Source organism: Ostrea edulis, chromosome 8 (genome assembly GCF_947568905.1).
Source record: "Ostrea edulis chromosome 8, xbOstEdul1.1, whole genome shotgun sequence".
Lineage (NCBI taxonomy): Eukaryota > Metazoa > Mollusca > Bivalvia > Ostreida > Ostreidae > Ostrea > Ostrea edulis.
In genome coordinates this window covers 40,867,079-40,894,707 of record NC_079171.1, presented here as the reverse complement: position 1 = coordinate 40,894,707, position 27,629 = coordinate 40,867,079, and the positions used below count along the sequence as shown (strand labels likewise).

Sequence of the window (27,629 nt, the reverse complement as noted above, 5' to 3'; positions counted from 1 at the left end):
TACAATTATTGTACAGAAATATCGATCCGAGGTTTGTTTAACAGTGCAGGTTCACAATATAAGCTCGTATTCACAACACACCAAACCCATGTTAACCAACAGTTCCCTAAAATGGTTTATTTCCAATTGAACTGAAAATAACGATAAAACATGATGTGTATTTATGCACACTCTCTTCTTCATTGATTTACTGAACTCCATATTAGGACGCTTCCCTGTTCAGTGAATGCTTCTAATGAAAGGTGAATATAATGCACAGTGATCAAACTCATAACTCCTATAAGCAATACAAAAGAGATAGCTGTGCAAACACGGACCTCTGGTACACCAGAGGTGGGATCGTGTGCCTCAGAGGATTAAGCATCCCCTGTCGACCGGTCACGTCCATCAGTTTTTATCTTTTAAATGTAATGGGGTTATGTGTGAGTGGATTAATCACGATATATATTGTGAATAGGAGGGGGTGTCAAATTGACAGCGTAGGTAAAAGAATTTAAATTTGGATTTTGATTTTGATTGATGCATATGCGAATTTATCATATACTTCGATATTTTATGATGTTGATTTTCTGGACCTCCACACTGATTTTCTTTTAAACTGATGACGCCACAATGCATCAACACATCTTTTTTATGGAAAAAATTGGCCACGACACAAAAAAACGGCGGACACAAAATATAATTTCACTGTGTGTCTGTAATTTTTTTCTTCAATAATTGGATGATATTAACTATTATATATATGTGGATTTGTAAAAAAAAATACATAAGGCGGTAAATAATAAATTTGTCATTACTACACTAACTTGATACACACGAGACGAGAAGAAAAATATGTGGATGTATCTTGATGAGTATATGTGTGTAACAAAAGTAATGAACTGCAATGCCTTGGAACTAGAGTTATAGGCGCTATTACCGTAATTATACAACCACGTTCAAATCACCAGTAGTATTCCATCGACACAAAGACAAAAACAACAAGAGGCCTATGGGCCACATCGCTTACCTGAACTAACCTATCCCTGCCATTGTTCAGCTTTTTTATTTTAAGATGTTTGATCAATCTTTATTTTCAGGAAAAAAAGTTTGATCCCATATTGTGGCCCAAACCTAGCCCCAAAGGATATCAACCTCGCTGAGCATGGATTCACATAACACATAAATACACGCCACTATGACTAATATCAGCTTGGTGTTATGAATAAGACCAAGGTCACATGGTCATATATCATGCAACGGAAGACCTTGTCATAAGCAATCGATATACAAAAAATGAGTTATATTCAATAGTTGAAAAAATATTGAATTGGTAAGATATGTATCAAGAGTAGCTCAAATTTTCAGGTCCATTCCACACAATCGCACACCATTGCATAACATGAGAGGTCGTGTAGCAAAGAATGTATACAACATATGAAAGCTCTAGGTGAAATAGTTCTAGATATATTTTCAACGATTTTTTCCTATATATACTGTATCAGTATATTTAAGGACTGATTTTAATTATGGGGCAAGTTATACGAGTATAACCTAGTTTGGGTAAGTTTATGCTCTGTAATCCCTCTAGATCCGACACTGACTGGACTTTATATTGTCGCGAAGGTTACAGTCGTATGTTCAACTATGTCAACAAGCATCAATCAATGGAACAAGAAGAGGGAAATCATTTCAAAGATGTAGAATATAAGACATGTCCGGGCTAATGAAACACGGAATTTATGACGAAGCGGGACCATGGAAAACCCGCCAGGAAATTAAAGATACTGTATTGTATTGAAGTACAAAACAAGTGAAATAAAAACAAATAAAAAGCCCAACATCTTAATTTCTAATAAATGTGATACTGCTATATTTGACAAATAAATATAAACATCATTTATCATTTTTGGTCTGGAATTGTATTTTGTTCATGAAAATGCTCAATGCGCTTTTCAAAAGTTTTACAATTATAAAACAAAGTGACAAATCGCATAAATGAAATAATTCTTTTCAATTTGTTACCATCGAAATATAGACCGGTTGGTATTTATTTTTATATGTTTTCTTAAATGTTTATGGTACAAATATCATGTTTAAAGTGAAAATTTGTTTGAAGTAGACCTTGTAAAGCTGCTCGATATGCATTTGTTTTGCCATGGCAACCAATTCAAATTCTATTCAAGATATAAAAAGTGTTATTTTTTTGTTTTTAAAATAGAAAATTTCTACCAGTTAGTATAATCTTAAAGATAATACTCTTTTTAAAGATTCTACCAGCTTTTTACCACATACGTTTACCTCGTGTAGTTTTTATACCACTAGTATTCCCTTTTGTATAAAGATCTCGAAAATGTACAACGTTACAAAATTAAGCCCATTGGGTCAAAAAACGACACAGGCATTTTTTTTTCAAAATGTCTATTTTTAAAAGATAAATTCCTACTGAACATATTGATATGCAACATGACTTTGTTCGTTTCATGTCAAGATGGCGCAAATATGATGATGTTTATACTACACATTTGTTTCTTAATAAAATCGACTGAGAGTTGTGATATAGGCAAATAATGAAGAAAAAAATTCATTCGACCCATCGTCAAACTGAATATTATCGCGCTCACATCTGTACTTAATTATGTTCTACAAACTTGTTTGGGAGCATATTGTTTTTACTCTCTTTCTTCTTCTTGCACATGCACTGAAATGACCACAGGAAACGTACTACATGTAATTAAAGGCTAAAATAAAATGATTTTAGCTATAGTTTTACAATGACATCACTTTTTAATCGGAGGGGGGGGGGACACATGTAACGGTCCCCGTTACAATTAGAACTAGTTTTCATTTGAAATTGTACAATACGCATGTATTATCCGAGAAGCTTGAGAAATTTTCTTGGCGAAAGTTACAGACTAGGAAGTGAATGCACGTTGGGTTAATCTTAATTGGATAATGCTTCAATTTATATAGCTCTCCAAAACATAAAGGATACGAGGTTTTTCCGTATATAATGTTAGGTTATGAACCGATTCAAATCAATTTCCTAAATGCAAGGTGAAGATAACGAACAGTGATCAATCTCATAACTCCTACAAGCAATACAAAATAGATAGTTGGGCAAACACGGACCCCTGGACACACCAGAGGTGGGATCAGGTGCCTAGGAGGAGTAAGCATCCCCTGTTGACCGGTCACACCCGCCGTGAGCCCCATATCCTGATCAGGTAAACGGAGTTATCCGCAGTCAAAATCAGTGTGCCAAGAACGGCTTAACAATCGGTATGAAACACATCAGACAGCATTTGACCCAATGCGAGGTTGTATTGACGAACTAGATCGTTATAACGACCATAGAATTTGCGAAATGCTGACTTCAATCGAGACTGTTGAAATCCCTGTACCATCAACTTGTTTGTCAGTAGCATACCTCGATTTAAAAACTGACTATACCCAGAACAAGCTCTTGCATATCGAATCAGTTGAGATATATAAACACCATATGCAGGTGATAATGGAATATTGCTACAAATCAAATAACTCCACTTTTAAAATGGGGGTGTTTAGGGAACATCAGTAACGGCTCCCTCTACAATTGGCACTAGGTGAAGCCTATGCTACAGTACGGCCATTGCGGATCCCGTATTAGATCCCCCCGCGGTATGTTAATCCTTCCCGCGCTATCCCTCCGCGGGATTTCATCGCGGGGCAGATTTACACCGCCGCGGTGTGAAGTGCCGCTATTTACCTGTTAGGACAAACTAACTGTACGATAGCTATTTCATTCGTCGGCAAAAAATGAGTACGGCTTGCTTATGGACAGCTATCTCGCATTACATACCGGTATATTAAATAAATCATTTTAGAAAAAAATGAAAAATAAATCAGGGACCTACTAAAACCAGATATACTTAGGATTTAGCATATTTAATACACCTCCATTTTTTTTATTCTAAAAAAAAAAAACAAAAACAAAAAACCAGCATTTAATTTTGTTTTTCATAGTATTTTTATGCTACATTTAATGATAAGGATTAGGAGCTGTGTGCTAATATTTTTACAGTGAAAAAATAATACAAATAGATCTACAAATGACCGCATCCGAGTGCAAGATTAATATGTTCTGTCTGTTTTAATGGTGTTTGTGTAGATTTCGAGAATTGGTTCAAAGCTTTATTAGTAACAAAATATTATTTTGGTATGTTTTAAGAATAATAAAAAGTAAATTGTATATTATGCTAAAAGAAAGATTTTTGTTTTCTCATTTCAATCGAACATCGTTTATATGTACACCTGTTGGGTCCCTGCTGCACGTGTTCTTAAAACAACACACGGGGGAGAAGACCCTGTGTGTATATGTTCAACGCATCGAATACAGGATGTCAAAATGGTAATGACCCTACTTCAGGGCATGCGATCTGCTTATCAGCTTACAATTACCTATACCCAACAAATTTTACCAGTAATTAAACTAGGGTGTTTGTTTTTAACTCCTTCGTCAAGTGCTGGTTTCCTCGCTTACAACTTACCAGGGACCTATATACTAACGTTAGTATATAGGTCCCTGAACTTACTAATTCCTTTTATTACGGTACATATGAATGTCATTATCATCAAAATTACTCTCTAATTGCATGTTAAATCAAAATTTAATATACGTTGTAAAGGAAGGCCACACATATACGACAGGGGTGGCGTATACCCCAAACCTGTGTTTTACTTGTTATCTACTTTTTGGTATAATATTTCCTTCTTTAAAATATGCATTGCGTTTTTTCCCCTCTCTCTCAGATGTCCAAAGCCCCAGAAATGTAATTAAAATTTGAAAATTTGGATCCAGTTAATATTTTATTTTAATTAGATTGATGCTTTATTTGTATTGATTACCAAGCGGTGTTTGTGTGGCTAGTCTAATGTTGTCTTAGCAGTTTCATGGGTAAAGTGTGCACTGATTGAGGTATGGGGCGATGAAGCAGACAGGACGTGTTATGTAACAGATATACACATACCCGAGACGTTCTCTACACAATGAAACTTGTTAAGTTAGGACGTCTTCACAATGTCTAGACGAGAATATGTACTGTGTTAGGTATAGCTATAGGGACACCTATATACTACTCTCTTTCGAATTGGGGGGAAAATGGTTTGGAGAGATTATTAATTAGAACATATCCTCGCACCACTTGTCCCCTCTAATCTAACATTTTGTATCTACATCTTTCGTATGCTGCGGGTCACGTTTATGGAGACGTAACTTGGGCAGATTTTTGTCAAATGGTAAAAAATTGTCATCACTTTACACGTTTTATCCCTCTCTCCAATTTATATAGAGTTTGATGATACTAGGCTTTCCTTTTCCTACTTTAATATTTGCGTGATACATGTTTTTAATATATATTTGTACAAATACATGTATATACTTATATTCCTGAAAAATAAGTTATGAAACCACCAATCTGTGATTGATACTAACAGGGATAATCAGTTTTCGTGAAGTTACTTTTGCTGTTTCACGGGTACAGCGTGTGCCGATCGATGTCTGGGGCGTTGGAGCAGACGGTAATCGGAGCAGACAGGGCGTGTTATGTAACAGATATACACATACCCATGACCGTTTCTTCACAGTCCAGTCAGCTATGATAAATAGTACTCTCTTTCTCTCTCTCTCTCTCTCTCTCTCTCTCTCTCTCTCTCTCTCTCTCTCTCTCTCTCAAATTTCATAAAGATTAGAATTTGCTGACGCAAGGTTTTCCTTTCCTTACTTTGATATAAATTTATTTTATCCATGTTTTGTTTTTAAATATTTGTACAAATACATTGTATATAATTGAATTCCTGAAAAACAATTAATATGTGATTCATACTGACAGGGATAATCAGTTTTCGCGAAGTTGCCTTTACCGTTTTACGGATAAAGTGTATATATATGCACCTGCATATGGTCATCTTCCGACATTGGTATATGGTAATCTACCCTTATATTGAATGTGTGGTTCAATAAAGGTAACATGAGAAATGTTTGTAAAATGTGTTTTACAAGCGATACATGCACATGTATATGGCAATTTAATGATTTATTTATAGTATAGTATTGCTGCAGAAACGATCTGTTTTCAGTTTATGATCAGTATATATATATTTTTTTTTACGTTAACGGGAGATAACTCGCGTTTGTTGATGGCATTAATCATCTACAAGTGAGACCGCGGCGAGGACAGCGGGACTGCGGGGGAGCGCGGGATATGCAGCGTTACCTGAGATATACCGCGGTAGCTCTATCTCGCGGGGGGGGGGGGGGGGGGGAGAATACGGGATCCGCGTTGGCCGTACTGTAGGTGAAAATCGTTCTCTGGGACGTCCTGATTTTTAAATGCCACCTCTCACCAGCTGCAATTGTTGTAAAGGTATAACCGGGTTACTTTCTCTGTCTCTCTCTCTCTCTGTCGCTCTGTCTCTGTCTGTCTCTCTCTCAGTCTCTCTCTCTCTCTCTCTCTCTCTCTCTCTCTCTCTCTCTCTCTCTCTCAGGCAGGTATTCATACGAGTTAAGACTGAAACTCAAGTATGCGAAATCAAATAAAACAGAATTCTCATCATGACATTGCGTGTGACCCCGTGACCACGCTTGGCTTTTTTCATGTTGTATGACCATGGTACTGTGTTTGTTTGAGGACATTGCTATGACAATGATGATGAGGTCTTGCATTTCCAGCTCTCTGTTGCTCAAGATTTGAAAGAAGTCATCAAAACGCAAGTATTCAAATGATAGCTTAGAACGAAAATGACTTTTGGAATATATTGCACAAAATTATTACCAAGAAAGAGAATACATATAATTCAAATGATAGGAATTCGAATGCAATAAAAAAAATTCGTATGACATATTTATGTACATGAAATATGGATAAAATTACAGCATACAACTTTCAAAGACATGAAAACAAAAACAAAATATCCATGATGATAATAATTAGAATAATAAAATATACATTTCTGCAAGTTGTTGCAATACTTGTAAGTTTCGTTGAGTTAATCTATCATCAGTCGTTATGCAACTTCTGGGGTTTTTTTTTTCTTCATTTCTTTTGAACAATTTCCTTTGATAAACAGAAATGCTATTTGCCTTGACGACTATTCGAGACGTCAAACTTTGAAATTTGAAGTTTTTCAACAAAGTATATATTTCATTCATAAGGAATAACACTAACGAACTGTCCACAAACTTAATATCGACGAGACGTTTATGTTTCTTACAAATTTCCGAAATGTGAATCCCACAAAAAAATGTGGATTTTATATTGTCCCAGTATATTTTCAAATTGTTTTTACGTGTAACTGTTATAATGCAAAAAGAAATAATGATGTAATTTTATATTAATTACCATTGATATATAAGTTTAGCGAAGTATTTAGTTTTATTTACATAAATATTTCATAATAAGTTTGGCTAACTCTTTAGTCTTATTGACAGTATTTCATAATCAATTCCATTGAGGTTGCCTCGGTTTTGTGAAGTGATGGTGATCTAACCATGTTTTAAGCTCCATAATATAGTCTTATAATGTTCGTAAAGAGGAATTATGTTTACGTTTAAGTCATATTAGCCAAGCTATTGGATGAAAAAGTGCAATATCGCACCCCAATGCCCTTTACACATAATTAATGCACATGCATGTTGTTTTCACATGTGATATAGCTTTTCATCATATATCAGTATCCTATTGTATAACATATACTCATGATATATCACTGAAGAGACATGGGGCGGCCCTTTGGATGAAACCGCAAAAACCGAGGTCCCGTGTTACAGCAGGTGTGGCACGATAAAGATCCCTCCCTGCTCAATGTCCATAAGCGACGAGCATATGCCTAAATTGTGCAGCCCTTCACCGGCAGTGGTGACGTCTCCATATGAGTGAAATATTCTCGAGAGGGACGTTAAACAATATTCAATCAATCAATTGTCGAAATGCACATCTGGTGCATCAAAATTGGTACCGTATAAGTTTAACATCCAGAGACAATGTGATCACACTGGACTCTTTTTATCACATTTCAGACTTCCATTCACTTTAGAGACTTTTAATAGATTCTTTCCACGAGAAACACAGCTGTTAATTTTTTAAATCTTCGAGGTGAGGCCAGAGTATGTGAAACAAGTCTTTAAATGTTTTCTAAAATAACATGCAATTATCTTCTTGTAGTGTAGTCTTAATTCAATAAACCCACGATCCCCTAGAACTCCAAGCCATTGGAGCATTGCATGCTTCTATAGAATATCGCTGAAAGAAGCGTGGTTTGACATTACAGAAATGTGTTCCAAATTACTCTATTTCGCATTTTGTAATAATTTTCCCAGAGGGGCAACGAAATTGACATAACGCTTATTCAAGCATGTTAGGGTGAGATGAGCATATGTGTGGTGAAAATCAACAAAGGTGTACTATAAATCAGACGTAGGGTACTCATCAGACGATGGACGCACTTTGATCAGTCAACCTCGGTGTCTGGTTATGACATATCTTCCATATGAAGTAAAAAAAAAAGCAATTCATGTATATATATATATATATATATATATATATATATATATATATATATCGTATCTGCATTAATGGTAAAAAACAATTCTATGTGGTTATAAATCTATTTTCCAATCTCTTCATCAGTCTAACGGTAGCTTTATGTAAACTATTCAGAGGGATTAAGGATTATGTAGGGTATTATTTCCGGAGATGCTTGAGATTCGAATTATGAAAAGATTTATACCTATATGTATTTTGCTATCCTAATTAATATAAATACTTACATGTCAATAAAGGTTTAATCGTGTTATCAATCAACTTGATTATGAATGTATTAATATTTGAAACAATTTATATCTTCGCTTTTCTGCATCCGTAATCATCATCACTGCTTATGATACACGTAAATTCCTAAGTATTCACAAGATTAATAGTCGTAATAATAAATAAGAAAATAATATTAATAGTAATAATAATGATGATGTAATAAAAAGATGATGCAATGACAAAAAGTAATGAAAACGATGCATAAGGATATAAATTTGACTATATACTCTAAAGATGTTATCAGCTATAAGTGTTTTTTTTTTTTTAGTTTGTTGTGAATTCTCTAAAACAATCTCATTTAACAATCACTGCAACATAATCGGTCTAATTATGTGACACTTCATCTTCAGCTGGTGGCGTCTCTATCTAAGTGGTTAAAGTATCTTTAACCTACTTAAGAATCTTTCTACAGAATACTGTAAAAGTGTTATTTACACATGGGGGAAATTTACACTAATTACCAGGTCACATAAAACGCCCGTAAATTCCACCCACGCGTATAGTTATAAATATGTGATATAATGTAAGTTATATTTAGTTACAGCGTATTTTCCCCGAGCGTAATGTTGGACGCGGAAAAAAGCGTACTTAACCCACAGGATAAATAACCACTTTAACAGTATAGCCATGTTGTCCGCAGTTCTCCATTACTCGTGGAAGAAATTTTTGTTGCAATGGATATTATGGCACGCTCTAGTTGGTGTAGTACTTAAGTGTATACTAGTAAACGTTGCGAGAGTTTTGAAGCATTCAATTAGTTATGGCAGATGTCCTGAAACACCCTATTGGTTGTAACATGTTTGGAACATTCTATTACTTGAAGTAGATGTTTGGCAGCATATTATTGGTTGTTTTGAAACATAATATATGTTGTTTTGGAACATTCTATTGGTTGTAGTATATGTTTGGCAGCATATTATTGGTTTTTTGGAACATTCTATTGGTTGGAGTAGATGTTCTCTGAAGTACTCTGGATGTGATCGTGAACCGCTCTGTATACCAGCCCATATTCCTCCTGAAAATAGTAATACTTTGTAATGACAAAGAAGTGCACCGATATGCATGTTTATTGCGTTTAGTCTTAATTCAAACAGAAAACTGACCAATCATGTAGAGATTTCATAGGGATCAATAAAGAAAGTGTTTTTCAATGTTCTGCTTTATTCTTATTTCACCCTTTTTATTTTGTTAATTTTTTTTCCATTTATTTACACATGTAATCTCGATTTTTTTATTTTCTGAAATGATCAGTTCAAAAATACAATTTAAGTTTTGTTTTCAATGTAGACGATTAACTGTAAATCGAAGAAAAGTGTTGTCACTAAACACATCGTCATGCTCACATTAAAAACCCGCCTCAACCCGAGCTAGACAGACACTATTGAACTACAATGTTGTTAAACTTTAAATCCCTGTTTCGACGTCATCATTTCCCCAAAATCAGGGTTTGACAATTACATGTACATAAATAAGCATTGCCTGACAATTTTATCAACGTATTAAAAGCAGAAAACTGAGATATCCTGGTTTACTTTAATATACACATCACTATGGATTTAGTGAATTGTTTACACATACATACAGTACCACACACACTCCAGATCCCATTCCTATACTTATTCCACATTACATTCATTTATATTTCGATAATATATAGCTCTTTATGGATGTATGTTTAATTGCTGTGATAAAATTTAGAAATTCATTTCAAAATTAAGGATTATCTCCCCCATGCTTAGCTCTTGTCCTTAGACGAATTTGACTCCAGTTTTTGGCACTGTTTTTCCGAAAAAAGCTCCTACAAGTTTATTATGTCGGATTCAAAAAAAATTCGGTTGAGCATCCCTGAAGAGACATTATTTGTCGAAATGCGCATCTGGTGCATCAAAATTGCTACCATATACGTTTTACATTTAAACAATTGTGATTCCCCTTCACGTCAGAAAACATAGCTGCGGATTTGAACCAAAACAATCAAACAGTGCAAATTGGGCTGGAAAACTCAAACGAACTACTAGATAAAATATATCTTTGAATGGGATGGGGTCGATTCAGAAATAAAATTAAATATAAGATAAAGTTTATACTCGAAGTGATCTTTAATTTCATTTTAAAATCTTCAATGAAACTGGAAATCCTGTGAAGATTTGAATGGTTCCATGGGTTGATTGGTTGGTTGAATATGGTTTAACGTCCCGCAAGAAATTTTGTTCACTTAAATGGATACGTCTCATGGGTATTTTTAAGATTCGTGGGAAAAATACGTACCTCGCTTTAACATTGGTACATAGGGAATTCCATTAATCTTGCTATATTTTCTGAAGTAGGATACACAATCTGTGTCTCAAGATTGTTTCCAACCCTGCACAATACATTACATTATACCAGATTTTAATTAATTCCATGACTATTCCATGTACGTACAAGGTTTGCACAGAATTCCGGTCTCCTGATTTGAAGCTGTCGAACAGCAGTGAACACATCCACGCCATCATCTAAGGTGATCTGTTCTATCAGGTTGTGGACGGCACAGAAAATACCGCACATGGAAGCGCCATCTCTGTGTAAAACACAAAAGTTAAACATTCTAAATGTAAGATATATAGATACGAAACTCACATCAATAACACAACCTAATATTATCGCAATTCACCTTTGAATTAGAACGCTTTACCCGATATAGTATTGCGTTGTGTGACGACACAATTGAATGAGACGATTGAACAATTTGAATGACATGTTTGATGTAATACAACAAGAGTTTTCATTGACCGATTACAGCCCGCCCACTTTCTCGAGCGGATTCAGTGTAGCTGGAGAACTGTACATAGCTCTCTGAAAAGATCCACCTCTTATAAAAACCTTCGATTTACAGGTCACAAAAAGCTGCGGACGGTTGAGGCCTGAAATCGGTGTATTCTTGTGTTGCTGTCTCATAAACTCAATATAAAAAAATCTTAACATATTTTCCTACTATATACTTGCGTCCAAACATACCTTCAAATATTCATTAAAGCCACACACCACCCGAAAACTCGCAGCTTCAAATGATTTCGTTTGTTGACGTAGCCATCTTAGGTAGCCGGTCAATTCGAACTCTTGCTATTGGTATCTATTCATAAAATCGGTTGTAAGTTATGTATTCGCTCTTCATTTATTATCAACACGAATAATTAATAGAAATTAAAACATTTTTGTACCAGTTTTTGTAATTAGGTAAAATAAGCTCTAGATGAACGAAAATGCTACATAAGCCCATTAGATGGAGATCGGCCGGCGCGGCCGCTCATGACTAATGAAAGCCGCACTGCCGTGAGTTTAGCTTTTTGAATAATTATCATTTAATAGGACTGGGGTGGTATATTATTTAAACAATTTAGCTAAAATATTTGTGGGGAATTAGTACACATCTAGACGCTATTGTGCCAATATGGAAATGAACCGGGATTCGAATTGACTGGCTACCTAACATGGCTATGTCTACGAACGAAATCATCAAAAGCTGTGATCGAGTTTTTGGGTCGTATGGGGCTTTAATAAATATTTGAAGGTATGTTTGGACACAAGTATAGTAGGAAAATATGTTAGGAATTTTTTTTATATTAAATTTATGAGACAACAACACAAGAATACAACTTTTTCTCTTTCTTCCTTTGAAGTTTTTTTCCATCTAGCATCTGGCCGTCATGTTTTCAAATGCTGACTACTCCCGTATAAGGGAATTTGGGCGGACTTATACATATGGACCAATGAGAGTTTCTGTTGCATTTCGCAATTGTATTACAAACAGATTCAATTGAGTCGTCACACAACGCAATACTATATCGGCCAAAGCGTTCTAATTCAAAGGTGAATTGCGATAATGGTTGCATTCTTCTTCTGTAGACTCTTGAATGTATTGTAGAACCGGTCCTAAAACATAAATCTACATTATCTTCTATAAATTGTAATATATGTCAAATTGATATCCCCACTGATGTCTTACCACACTCCCATTATTGAGGGAGATGGTAATTGTGATCCATGCAATGTGCACCATATTAATTTCTGATATATAAATGTATAAAAAGGGACCTTATTAATCAAACAGTGTCGCTTCCAATTACATCAGTATTTGTTACTGACTAGTTTAAATGAAAAGTGGAAATAGAAATGAAGAAAATGAAGTGGTCAATGTAATAAACTTAACAAAGGAAGAGGACAAACACGGATTACTGGGCATGTCGAAAGTGGAACTAAGTGCCATCAAGTGTACATTGATCATGATGGCAAAAAATAAAACAAATATTATATTTTCCCCGAAAGAAAACCTTGCTTGTTGGTGTGACTGATTGTAATTGCATGCCCATTCAATGTCCAATGATGAATAGAAGTCAAATACCACAGAGTAAGACCCATATGTGTGCGAGAGAGACACTGAAGACCGCTAAGCATTGAAATTGTTTATTGTGCCAATACCTACCATGACACGGAGCATTGATTTTAATGTTTTTCAAAAAGCCTGTTATATGCATTCATGATACATAATAATTTTAATTCCCTCCGTAAAAAGCGTCAGTGGTTTATTAAGGTCTTCCGTTGAAAACGGAAGACCTTCTAGTGATTCTACTGTTTATTAAGGTCTTCCGTCTCCTGCGGAAGACCTTACTATTATTGTTCGCGTTCTTCTTCTTCATTATTATTATTATTATTATTATTATTTTCCTTGGTAGTACACGCGTTTTTCTCAGCCATTTCTCGATCGATTTTCACGAAATTTTCAGGAAAGATGTCGTTTGGTGACGAGACTTTGCTTGCAAAATTTCGTGCTTGACGTCACTTCCGGTCAGGAGTTATCTCTCTTTTAGTGACCTTTTGAAGGGCCTTGTTGTCCACGCATCTCCTTCGTTAGTTTTGAAGCTAGAGTCTTGAAATTTCTACACAAGATAGAGTAAACATTTTAGAAGATTTGTGGGGGATTCGATTTGACCGGAGGCGATTTGCCTAAACGCTCGCCTGGACCTGAAAAAATGGATGCCAAAATGTTTCGCCGATTTCGGCGAGTTTTGACCTTTCATCTCCAATATCTTTTTTCTTGCAAATATTTTGTTAAGACATGTAGAACAAAAGTTGTGCACATTTACGAGATCTTTTCGAAAATATCAAGATTTAGGGGCTAGCCCCTTATATTAGGGATCTAGAAGGGTTCAAAGTCTAGATCAAATATCTCAAAAATCGTTAATATTTTGGTATAAGTCAAAGAACAAAAAATGTTCATCTGAACAATCCAAATCTATTCAGATAAAAATTTAGGTCATATGTTACGTAATAAGGGATTTTAAGGGCCAAAACCATAAATTTTTTACCCCTTGTATCTCGAAAACAACAAATATTTTGAAAAGCAATAAAGAACAAAAGTTGTTCAGAATAATGATCTGAACAATATGCATATTTCGTTTTTACCCTATGTGGCCCCGTTAGGGAGCTACAGTTTGGCCCCTAAAGATTACTTCTAGAAATAACTCGAGAACGGTAAAGAATTTCTAAATACTTGTTGAACAAAAAATGTTTGAAATGTCATGACCTTTCTTACGATATCAAGCAAAAGGGGCTGACCCTTTAAATTAGGGGCCCAGAAGGGTCCAAAGGTTTATGAGAATATCTCAGAAACTATTAATATTTTGTAATAAGTCATTGAAGCGGAAATGTTCATCTAAACGAGCTTGTTCTTATCAAATCAAAAAGTAGGTCATATGTTACATAATAAGGGATTTTAAGGGCCAAAATCATAAATAATTGACGCCTCATATCTTGAAAACGACAAATATTTTGAAAAGCATTATTGAACAAAAGTTGTTCAGAATGATAATCTAAACAATATGTACATTTCGTTTTTTCCCTATGTGGCCCCGTTAGGGAGCTACAGTTTGGCCCCTAAATATTTCTTGTAGAGATAACTGGAGAACGGTAAAGAATTTCTAAAGACTTGTTGAGCAAAAAATATTTAAAATGACAAGGCCTTTCTTACGATATCAAGCAAAACGGGCTGGCCCTTTAAATTAGGGGTTCAGAAGGGTCCAAATGTTTTTGAGAATATCTCAGAAACTATTAATATTTTATAATAAGTTGTAGAAGCGGAAATGTTCATCTCAACGAGCTTGATCTTATCAAATCAAAAAGTAGGTCATATGTTACGTAATTAGAGATTTTAAGGGCCAAAATCGTAAATATTTGACGCCTCATATCTTTAAAACGACATATTTTTTGAAAAGTATTATTGAACAAAAGCTGTTCAATGTGTCATAACCTATCGATCAATATCAAAAAATGGGTCTGTGGGCCTCATGGCTCGCCTGTAGAGTCGATTTTTGTCGATATCAGTCGATTTCAAAAACTTGTAACTGGTCAATATTTTGTAAGGACATATTGAACAAAAGTTGTTCAGTTTATCGAGATCTATCGATTGATATCAAAAAATAGGCCTATGGTCCTAATGGCTCGCCTGTAGAGTCGATTTTTTGTCGACATCGGTCGATCTCAATAACTTTTTACAGGTAAATATTTTGTAAAGACATATAGAACTAAAGTTGTTGAGTCTATAGAGGGCTAACAAATGACATCAAGAAATAGGCCCGCGGGCCTTATGGCTCGCCTGGAGAGTCGAATTTCAAACGAATTTCACCGCAACTTTGCTTCAGAAGCTTATGATATGAAAAATTGATTATATCTAAAGTGTCTTAAAGTCGGAAACTAAATTGGGACTCATTTGTCTTTTTTTTTTTTTTAACTCCGAGTGCATCAACAAATCGGACGGAAGACCTACTCGTTGCTCGCAACGAGATTGTGTCTAGTTAAGGTCTTCCGTCTCTTCTTCTTCATTATTATTATTATTTTTTTTTTATTATTATTATTTTCCTTGGTAGTACACGCGTTTTTTCAGCCATTTCTCGATCGATTTTCACGAAATTGTCAGGAAAGATGTCTTTTGGTGACGAGACTTTGCTTGCAAAATTTCGTGCTTGACGTCACTTCCGGTCAGGAGTTATCTCTCTTTTAGTGACTTTTTGAAGGGCCTTGTTGTCCACGCATCTCCTCCGTTAGTTTTGAAGCTAGAGTCTTGAAATTTCTACACAAGATAGAGTAAACATTTTAGAAGATTTGTAGGGGATTCGATTTGACCGGAGGCGATTTGCCTAAACGCTCGCCTGGACCTGAAAAAATGGATGCCAAAATTTTTCGCCGATTTCGGCGAGTTTTGACCTTTCATCTCCAATATCTTTTTTCTTGCAAATATTTTGTTAAGACATGTAGAACAAAAGTTGTGCACATTTACGAGATCTTTTCGAAAATATCAAGATTTAGGGGCTAGCCCCTTATATTAGGGATCTAGAAGGGTTCAAAGTCTAGATCAAATATCTCAAAAATCGTTAATATTTTGGTATAAGTCAAAGAACAAAAAATGTTCATCTGAACAATCCAAATCTATTCAGATAAAAATTTAGGTCATATGTTACGTAATAAGGGATTTTAAGGGCCAAAACCATAAATTTTTTACCCCTTGTATCTCGAAAACAACAAATATTTTGAAAAGCAATAAAGAACAAAAGTTGTTCAGAATAATGATCTGAACAATATGCATATTTCGTTTTTACCCTATGTGGCCCCGTTAGGGAGCTACAGTTTGGCCCCTAAAGATTACTTCTAGAAATAACTCGAGAACGGTAAAGAATTTCTAAATACTTGTTGAACAAAAAATGTTTGAAATGTCATGACCTTTCTTACGATATCAAGCAAAAGGGGCTGACCCTTTAAATTAGGGGCCCAGAAGGGTCCAAAGGTTTATGAGAATATCTCAGAAACTATTAATATTTTGTAATAAGTCATTGAAGCGGAAATGTTCATCTAAACGAGCTTGTTCTTATCAAATCAAAAAGTAGGTCATATGTTACATAATAAGGGATTTTAAGGGCCAAAATCATAAATAATTGACGCCTCATATCTTGAAAACGACAAATATTTTGAAAAGCATTATTGAACAAAAGTTGTTCAGAATGATAATCTAAACAATATGTACATTTCGTTTTTTCCCTATGTGGCCCCGTTAGGGAGCTACAGTTTGGCCCCTAAATATTTCTTGTAGAGATAACTGGAGAACGGTAAAGAATTTCTAAAGACTTGTTGAGCAAAAAATATTTAAAATGACAAGGCCTTTCTTACGATATCAAGCAAAACGGGCTGGCCCTTTAAATTAGGGGTTCAGAAGGGTCCAAATGTTTTTGAGAATATCTCAGAAACTATTAATATTTTATAATAAGTTGTAGAAGCGGAAATGTTCATCTCAACGAGCTTGATCTTATCAAATCAAAAAGTAGGTCATATGTTACGTAATTAGAGATTTTAAGGGCCAAAATCGTAAATATTTGACGCCTCATATCTTTAAAACGACATATTTTTTGAAAAGTATTATTGAACAAAAGCTGTTCAATGTGTCATAACCTATCGATCAATATCAAAAAATGGGTCTGTGGGCCTCATGGCTCGCCTGTAGAGTCGATTTTTGTCGATATCAGTCGATTTCAAAAACTTGTAACTGGTCAATATTTTGTAAGGACATATTGAACAAAAGTTGTTCAGTTTATCGAGATCTATCGATTGATATCAAAAAATAGGCCTATGGTCCTAATGGCTCGCCTGTAGAGTCGATTTTTTGTCGACATCGGTCGATCTCAATAACTTTTTACAGGTAAATATTTTGTAAAGACATATAGAACTAAAGTTGTTGAGTCTATAGAGGGCTAACAAATGACATCAAGAAATAGGCCCGCGGGCCTTATGGCTCGCCTGGAGAGTCGAATTTCAAACGAATTTCACCGCAACTTTGCTTCAGAAGCTTATGATATGAAAAATTGATTATATCTAAAGTGTCTTAAAGTCGGAAACTAAATTGGGACTCATTTGTCTTTTTTTTTTTTTTAACTCCGAGTGCATCAACAAATCGGACGGAAGACCTACTCGTTGCTCGCAACGAGATTGTGTCTAGTTAAGGTCTTCCGTCTCTTCTTCTTCATTATTATTATTATTTTTTTTTTATTATTATTATTTTCCTTGGTAGTACACGCGTTTTTTCAGCCATTTCTCGATCGATTTTCACGAAATTGTCAGGAAAGATGTCTTTTGGTGACGAGACTTTGCTTGCAAAATTTCGTGCTTGACGTCACTTCCGGTCAGGAGTTATCTCTCTTTTAGTGACTTTTTGAAGGGCCTTGTTGTCCACGCATCTCCTCCGTTAGTTTTGAAGCTAGAGTCTTGAAATTTCTACACAAGATAGAGTAAACATTTTAGAAGATTTGTAGGGGATTCGATTTGACCGGAGGCGATTTGCCTAAACGCTCGCCTGGACCTGAAAAAATGGATGCCAAAATTTTTCGCCGATTTCGGCGAGTTTTGACCTTTCATCTCCAATATCTTTTTTCTTGCAAATATTTTGTTAAGACATGTAGAACAAAAGTTGTGCACATTTACGAGATCTTTTCGAAAATATCAAGATTTAGGGGCTAGCCCCTTATATTAGGGATCTAGAAGGGTTCAAAGTCTAGATCAAATATCTCAAAAATCGTTAATATTTTGGTATAAGTCAAAGAACAAAAAATGTTCATCTGAACAATCCAAATCTATTCAGATAAAAATTTAGGTCATATGTTACGTAATAAGGGATTTTAAGGGCGAAAACCATAAATTTTTTACCCCTTGTATCTCGAAAACGACAAATATTTTGAAAAGCAATAAAGAACAAAAGTTGTTCAGAATGATGATCTGAACAATATGCATATTTCGTTTTTACCCTATGTGGCCCCGTTAGGGAGCTACAGTTTGGCCCCTAAAAATTACTTCTAGAAATAACTCGAGAACGGTAAAGAATTTATAAATACTCTTTGAACAAAAAATGTTTGAAATGTCATGACCTTTCTTACGATATCAAGCAAAAGGGGCTGACCCTTTAAATTAGGGGCCCAGAAGGGTCCAAAGGTTTATGAGAATATCTCAGAAACTATTAATATTTTGTAATAAGTCATTGAAGCGGAAATGTTCATCTAAACGAGCTTGTTCTTATCAAATCAAAAAGTAGGTCATATGTTACGTAATAAGGGATTTTAAGGGCCAAAATCATAAATAATTGATGCCTCATATCTTGAAAACGACAAATATTTTGAAAAGCATTATTGAACAAAAGTTGTTCAGAATGATAATCTAAACAATATGTACATTTCGTTTTTTCCCTATGTGGCCCCGTTAGGGAGCTACAGTTTGGCCCCTAAATATTTCTTGTAGAGATAACTCGAGAACGGTAAAGAATTTCTAAATACTTGTTGAGCAAAAAATGTTTAAAATGACAAGGCCTTTCTTACGATATCAAGCAAAACGGGCTGGCCCTTTAAATTAGGGGTTCAGAAGGGTCCAAATGTTTTTGAGAATATCTCAGAAACTATTAATATTTTATAATAAGTTGTAGAAACGGAAATGTTCATCTCAACGAGCTTGATCTTATCAAATCAAAAAGTAGGTCATATGTTACGTAATTAGAGATTTTAAGGGCCAAAATCGTAAATATTTGACGCCTCATATCTTTAAAACGACATATTTTTTGAAAAGCATTATTGAACAAAAGTTGTTCAATGTGTCATAACCTATCGATCAATATCAAAAAATGGGTCTGTGGGCCTCATGGCTCGCCTGTAGAGTCGATTTTTGTCGATATCAGTCGATTTCAAAAACTTGTAACTGGTCAATATTTTGTAAGGACATATTGAACAAAAGTTGTTCAGTTTATCGAGATCTATCGATTGATATCAAGAAATAGGCCTATGGTCCTAATGGCTCGCCTGTAGAGTCGATTTTTTGTCCATATCGGTCGATCTCAATAACTTTTTACAGGTAAATATTTTGTAAAGACATATAGAACTAAAGTTGTTGAGTCTATAGAAGGCTAACAAATGACATCAAGAAATAGGCCCGCGGGCCTTATGGCTCGCCTGGAGAGTCGAATTTCAAACGAATTTCACCGCAACTTTGCTTCAGAAGCTTATGATATGAAAAATTGATTATATCTAAAGTGTCTTAAAGTCGGAAACTAAATTGGGACTCATTTGTCTTTTTTTTTTTTTTTTTTTTAACTCCGAGTGCATCAACAAATCGGACGGAAGACCTACTCGTTGCTCGCAACGAGATCGTGTCTAGTTATTATTATTATTATTATTATTATTATTTTCCCTTTCGTCTCCTAGACCGTTGGATGGATTTTCCTGAAACTTTCACAGGTTATAGAGAACGATGGTACATCCAGTCATTTTTTTCATTTTTTCAAAATTCACTTCCGGTCGGAAGAGATGTCCAATTTTCGTCTTTTTACAAGATATCTTGTCCAGCGTTTTTCTCAGAAACGGTAAAAGATAGAGTCACCAAATTTTCAGAGTTAATAGATCTCATTTCGTAGGCGTGCAGTAGGGGGTTTAGAATGTCGGCCGTCACTTCCGGTCGTCACCGGAAGTGATTAAAGGAATCATGAATTTCAAACTTTTTTCTTTCAAATTGAAACCTATATCGGTTTACTATATCTCGTTCTAGTTCTCAAAAAATTTTGACCCCACCGGAAGTTGAATCTTCAACTTCCGGTTATATCAAATAAAGACTATTCATTATCTCATTTTTCAGTGCCATAAATCTCGGTCATAAAACTAGTTAATGAGTTGAGTTTTAAATATATAATAGTCACTATAAATGTCTAGAGTAACGTCAAATATTTTTGTAAAATTTACTTCCGGTCGGCAAATACGGCTTATTAGCTGTTTTCGTTGTCCAGCGTTTTTCTCAGAAACGGTAAAAGATAGAGTCACCAAATTTTCAGAGTTAATAGATCTCACTTTGTAGGCGTGCAGTAGGGGTTTAAGAATGTTGGCCGTCACTTCCGGTCGTCACCGGAAGTGATTGATGAATCATAAATTTCAAACTTTTTTCTTTCAAATTGAAACCTATATCGGTTTACTAGATCTTGTTGTAATATTCAAAAAATGTTGACCCCACCGGAAGTTGAAACTTGAACTTCCGGTTATATCAAAGAAAGACTATTCATTCTCTCATTTTTCAGTGCCATAAATCTCGGTCATAAAACAAGTTAATGATTTGAATTTCACGTATATTTTAGACACTATGATTGTCTAGATTATGTTTAAATATTTTTGTAAAATTCACTTCCGGTTGTGAGATATGGGGTGGATATATTCAAACCTTGTTTTTTCAGTTTCGCAATAATGAATATTGAGAGACGTTTGAAACTTGTAGAGTTGATCAACTAGCATTAGTGCATTGTACATATGCATTCAATTTTTTCGTCCGTCACTTCCGGTCTATACCGGAAGTATTTGAAAAAATGTCGATTTTCCAATTTATTCGAGTGATTTCTCAGAGATGGCTGGATATATTTTCTTGAAATTTTCAGGAATAATGTCTTATGAAATGACCTTGCTATAGGTATTTTTGTTTTACAAAATTCACTTCCGGTCGGAAAATAGGGCCGATTTTCTGTTTCTCAAAAGGAATTCTGTCCAGCACTTTTCTTGGAAAAGGTAAAATATAGGTTCATCATATATTCAGGAATGATCAATCTCCGTTTCTAAGCCTGCAGTAGGGAGTTGAACATGTCAACTGTCACTTCCTGTCGTCACCGGAAGTGATGGAAAGAATCGCAAATTTCAAACTTTTTCTTTTAAATTGAAACCTATACTAGTTTATCAACTCTCTTTCAAAGTGTCAAAATAATATTGAGTCTGTCGGTGGTCAAAACGACTACTTCCGGTTTCTTGATAAAATATCTTTATACTTTTCGTCTCTTTGTCCCCATAAATCTCGCTTATATTTGAAGTCTTTCATATGATTTTCACATGTCTTAATAAAAGTATCAACTGCTAAAGTTTTGTTAATTTTGTTTTTCAAAATTGACTTCCGGTCGGTAGTAACTTGCTACTTTTTCTTTCTTTAGTCTACTTGTTTTTGTTGAGAACTCTTTCAGATAGAGACGTGAAATTTTCAGGGAATATAGACAGTAAAGAATCGATGTCATTTATAGGAAAACGCATCTCAATAGTACTTCCGGTCGTCACCGGAAGTTACGAGAAAGGAGTAAAAAATTCGATAATATATTTCTCATTCATTGTTAAGGCACATTTTCTGATACATTTAAATGGTTTTCGTAGGAATAGAAAGCTCTTTACTGGAAGTGGTCTAACGGAAGACCTACTCATTACTAGTAATGAGTATCTAGTTTTTCTTTTATTATTACCCATGCAATATATTAAAACGTCTCCCGTAAAAAAAACACCAGACAAACAAGCGAAACATTTTTGGGGTCATTAATAAAAAAAACTTCGCTTTCCGGGACCAGATAGTCAATTTTTATACAAAACGTTATAAATGCATTATGAATTGCTTTGTTGGTGTCTTTAAAATTTTATTTTTGTTCTCGGGAGGGGGTCGGTCTCGCATAAGTCATTTGCATGGAGAACTTGAACCTTAATACATGTATGTGTTTGAGACGATTACCTGAGTGTCATGTACAACTGCCTAACTAGGTGTCAGACTTATGTGTGTACTTATCAGAACAGTGACTTGCCAGTTTGTGTACATTGTGTCTGCAATGCATTCATTATCATGAGAGTATCACTTCATCGTCTAGGGATAAGAAATTGGAAAATAGAACATCACTGCCGTATAAATATATCTAATCGGGTGTACTTTGTCATGAATTGATATCGACTCGTTTCACACAAAACATGTTTAAGTGAAAACCATTCTAGAATTGTTTTATACGTTGGTTAATGAAGAGAAAACTAGTGTTCCTCGTATTCTTAATGAGTATTCCATTACCACTCATGTCATATAAATTTCTTAAAGGTTCAAGGTCCCAAATTAGTTTAAGTCTACCAGTTTAGGTAAATCGTTTCAGACTATGCATTTAACACACGTATTAAACAACAGATAATGAGTTTGAATAATTTACATGATCTGAACTTTTCAAACTTAATCCATATAGTTCTCACGCAATAAGAACTACGTTAACCATTCATTAAGTTATTCATGAAATATGTGGAATAGCGCATCTTCGTTACTGACTTATCCAACCCCTAAGTTGAAATTTCTGAACAGGTTTCCACGGTTATACACAGTGGTATGAAGATAACTGCATACCTGCTGACCACAGTGATGGGGTTCTCTGATTCTGTAAATCGAGCCGCTGACACCAGACTCCGAAGCTGGGATGTGTCCAGATGGTTCCCGGTTGATTTGATTCTGACATTCGGTTCAATAACTGTCACTGGATGAGCCTCGTGTTCAGTCTGTGAAAATTAATACAGATCAAATCCCATTCACATTAAGTCGCATTTGGAGCGTATTCCACCTTAACGTAAACTATACGACCCTGGTTTTATTTTGTTTAGATGTGTTTGTTTTGAGAAACCTAGACAAGTTCCATACAGTGTTTACTTCATTACATGTATATGAATATTTGCTCATAATAGATTCAAAACGTATCCACAGTTATATGATATAGGAAGGGAGCCGAAGTAGGCTATATCTGCTACACGATCCCATTCACTTATTGATGAATGAAATATCGTTTAAATTAAAAGAATATGCATGACATCTAGTCGGGAGTAATCAAAGGAAGTAGCATTGATCGTAACTCAGTTGTTCACACATTAACATGATGCAGAGATACAGTTTGAACATTGCGTTTTTCCGGTATCATTGTTTCTACAAAGAACATGAGACAAGTATTGTGGTCACAAGTCGTTGAAAATGTAAGTGACCCCGATTTTCTATGGCGAGCCCATCTTCACAAGTTGGGGGCTATTGATTCGTTACCTCGCACTAACTCTTGACACCAGTCACCATTCAAAACATGGGTTTTGGACAGAAGATGACGCAATAAGCTAAAAGTATATCATCCAATGAGAGCCCTTGATTAAGGCACGACCAAAACAGAGAGTAAACCATGATGTTCATGTGTTACTTTTCTCAACATGATGAACATGGCGTGTTGATTTTATATGTGACGTAATTAATAATTAACATTTTCGTCCCTTAATTGTAGCCATTTATAAATCTAATTCAATTTTGAATAACTTGTTGATTTTGTTGAAATATAATCGACAAACGCACTTGTACAACCCATCAATTTCATGTGGCTCGTATTCTAAAGCTTAATTTAATTGTTTCTTTTAAGAATAAATTTCTGGAAATCAATTGACGGGCGGTCGCAAATTCGACAACATGTTACGGATGCCGCGTCATGCATGTTTAGTTTCGTTTTCGACCAGTCATAAAATTCGTTGACTGATTAGCCCAACGCTACAGGATGCAAGCTCTGTTTCGGGCTTTCCAGTTCTGAATATGTATTTTGTTTTTCTCACAGATGTGTAGTTGTTGAGCTTCTTTCTTTTTTTTTAAATAGTCAACTTTGGGAGTTTTTCTCCTGCACTTAAGCCCGGGAGTGTAGGGGGCCTGAAATCTCACATGTATGTCACATTTTCCCAAAATATGAAAGATGCCATATATCAAGTTGAAAATACTTGAAAAGTTAGTCATCAAGAAGTTATACATGTTGAATTTGGGCGAGGTCCAATAGTAATAGGTAACCTGAGTGACTCAAATGACCTACAATACATCCTCTATGTAATCAAACTGAACATCTATCAAATGATGGAATCCAAATATGAAGTAACATATCTAGGAATTTTATGAAATGAATGCAGCCCAGGGCATATGCTTAATCAACGTACGTTGTCGTGTTGAATGCTGAGCACGGTACTGGTAACATCGGTCCGGGAGTTGGACTGCCTATGGACTGAAAACGGAGGAACTGCTTTGGAAGAGGAATCTCTTGGTAGCCACTCATTGCTCTGAATATGAATATCAATAGCAAAACTAAACTTAAAGTTTCTGTAAAGGAAAACTACGTTTGATAGGATGAGTTATCCAATGATTTACCAAGTGCTAATTATGAAAAAGAAATTGCGATAACAGAAAATAGTGTATCATACTTTTTATAAAGAGTGCAATTTCTAAAGCAGGACAAACACGGATCCTAACTTGAAATGACCTGTTACTGATTAAATATTGACAGTATTGCTCATTCGGCAAACTTCGGCAGATTCCGGTACCCTACATCTAGCCTCGGATGCATAACGGTAAGTGATATGCAAATAAGCCTATCATGTGTAATGAGGTAGCCGATTTACTCTGTCGGAAAAACTGCCATATGCACAGACTAGTGATCAAAATATGTTTGTTTTTTTCAAGAATGAATTTATCGAGTTTTCCTTAGAAAACTCCCCAAGCCTGTTTCGAAAAAAAAAATAATTAATCTCAAAAAGAAATTGAGTGTCATATAAAAAATATATTAAAATGAACTGTATTTCGCGGGAGTTGTCAGTAGTTGATCAATGATGTTAAACATGTTATTATACGTCATTGTATAGTAGTATGGCGGAAACCATCATACAACCGAGGTTAAATGGAATCGACCGATGTGATTCGAGCGATGATTGCGTTTTCGAGAATAACATGTACATGTACTAGTCACAAACCGTTTCAATGTCAATTAGTGGATCCATGAAGATCACTGTGTTAGACTCGTGATCAATGAGGAGACGTAAGAAATCAACAGCGTCCCCTGTCGGTGGATATTGAGTCACAATGAAACCTCTTGCTTTGGTATAGGACTAAATAAATGAAATAGCATATCACAACAAAGCATCAGTAACATATTGTTTATTCTATTTCATTGATTATAAATGCTATAACTGGATTATTTTTATCAGTATTCACTATAATGTCATACAAAAATTGAACACACTACAGTATCAATATAATCCGGAATATACTTACCGGAACAACAATGGCGTTGATGTATTGACCTCGTTTTGAAACCACAGAAGAGAGGTGCAAACTATACTTATCAACTATTGGAGAAAAAATGAAATGGATTAGTGGTGATATCCAGCTGGTATGCAATATCAATCTGTAGATATTGAATGTTATGTGAGATTAAACACAATATCAGTACACTACCGTAAATCTGGTTATTTTTGCTGTCGATTAATTTTTAGCGTTTTTGCGAGTATGTTGGATTTGCATTTTTCCCCAAAAGTAAATCTACCGTAAAAGAATTCTAGATCAACAGATCCATGTTGTTTTACCAGTGTTTTCAAATAGAATAAATAATTATTGATTTATCAAATATACACGTTCACATTTTATCGACTATCCTATACAGTGTATAGTTTGGTATCATTGTCACGCTCGGCATTACTTTTAAAATCTAGAAAAAGATAAACTTAAATTTTGTAATTTAGTCTACAATGCACCCACACCTAGCGAGGATATTTATCAGTATATAAACCAATGTCTGCCGGGTTGACAGAACTGAATTAATGACATAAATTCGTACGATGGGATTTATTTGTCGATTTATTCTTTAGCTCCAGGATAAATTCGCAAAAATAAGAAACACAAAAATAAATATATGGGCGTTTTACTCAAATTCGCAAAATTAAATCGACGCAAAAATATCCAGATTTACGGTATGTTATCATTGAAAATTCAAATATCTATCAACCTTTGCATAATGTGCTTCCGTCTTTTAAACTTAGAATGAGTTATTTTTGAAAACATTAATATATTAGAATCAATCCGTGTTTATTCATGGTCGCTTTATATAGAAGGGAATCACCATCGTAATTTCATGCCTTCTATATATTTAATTCTAACTTTGATGTTATTACTTGATATGCCATTTGAATCCCATGTTACCTTTTGACATTTCAATTTATACACCTGATCCCACCTCTGGTGTGTCCAGGATCTGTGTTTGCCCAACTATCTATTTTGTATTGCTTGTAGGAGTTATGAAATTCATCACTGTTCGTTATCTTCACCTTTCATACATCTAATTCAAAATTGTCCTATTCCGTGTGGATCCGGAATAAAGTATTTCCTAAAGTGTCCTTGCTTTTCGTAAGAGGCAACTAAATGAGGTGGTTCTTTGGAAGAAACCACAATACCCAAGGCCCCGTGTCCCAGCAGGTGTGGCACGATAAAGATCCCTCCCTGCTCAATGGCCATAAGCGCCGAGCATAGGCCTTAATATTACAGCCCTTTACCGGCAATAGTGACGTCTCCATATGAGTGAAATATTATCGAGAGGGACGATAAACAATATTCAATCAATCGATCAAATTGTGGTACAGTGTACATAAAATCCTTAATTTAATATCACATTATTATATTTCAAGTTCCCATTCGCTTTCCTCTGGTGTCATTCTTGAAAAAAAAGGTGAATATAACGAACAGTGATGGATCTAATAAAACTTTGGTTGTATCCTTGATTCCGTCTCATTTTACTCACTTTATTGTATTTTTTGCAGTCGTTACTTCTTAATGTTATCTTCGATATTACAATCTGGCATTCTAGATTTCATTGAGATTCAATGTATCTGCTTCCCTCTCGTAATCTTATTATAATTCATTGCATTCGTTTTATGTCTCATTATTACGCCAGAATAAGTGATATACTGCAATAGTTCCGGAATTGAGCAGTGAGCGGATAATACCATAAACCTACTTTTATTCGAGTGTGAGAAAATTTCGCGAGATCGCATTAAGAATGTAAATTGAAATGTTATAAGGTGACATGGAATTAAAAGGTGATGTAGTAAAAAGTTAGAACTATGAATGCAATAAGGATTCATTGAATTATGACAACAATTT

The 27,629-nt window shown here is 35.0% G+C and overlaps 1 protein-coding gene across 2 annotated transcripts in view; it reads right to left on the bottom strand.

Moving 5' to 3' along the window:
* Window positions 1-6,757: 6,757 nt before the first annotated feature.
* LOC125663226 (uncharacterized) overlaps window positions 6,758-27,629 on the bottom strand; it is a 74,832-nt gene continuing 53,960 nt past the window's right edge. For both annotated transcript variants that reach the window (XM_056146109.1, XM_056146110.1), the window contains exons 32-37: window positions 25,749-25,822; window positions 25,448-25,582; window positions 24,641-24,760; window positions 23,046-23,194; window positions 11,253-11,388; window positions 6,758-9,843 (exon numbers count right to left, since the gene is read on the bottom strand). In XM_056146109.1, coding sequence (XP_056002084.1) covers window positions 9,766-9,843; window positions 11,253-11,388; window positions 23,046-23,194; window positions 24,641-24,760; window positions 25,448-25,582; window positions 25,749-25,822 — 692 coding nt within the window. In that variant the 3' untranslated portion in view covers window positions 6,758-9,765. The remainder of the gene's footprint in view (window positions 9,844-11,252; window positions 11,389-23,045; window positions 23,195-24,640; window positions 24,761-25,447; window positions 25,583-25,748; window positions 25,823-27,629) is intronic.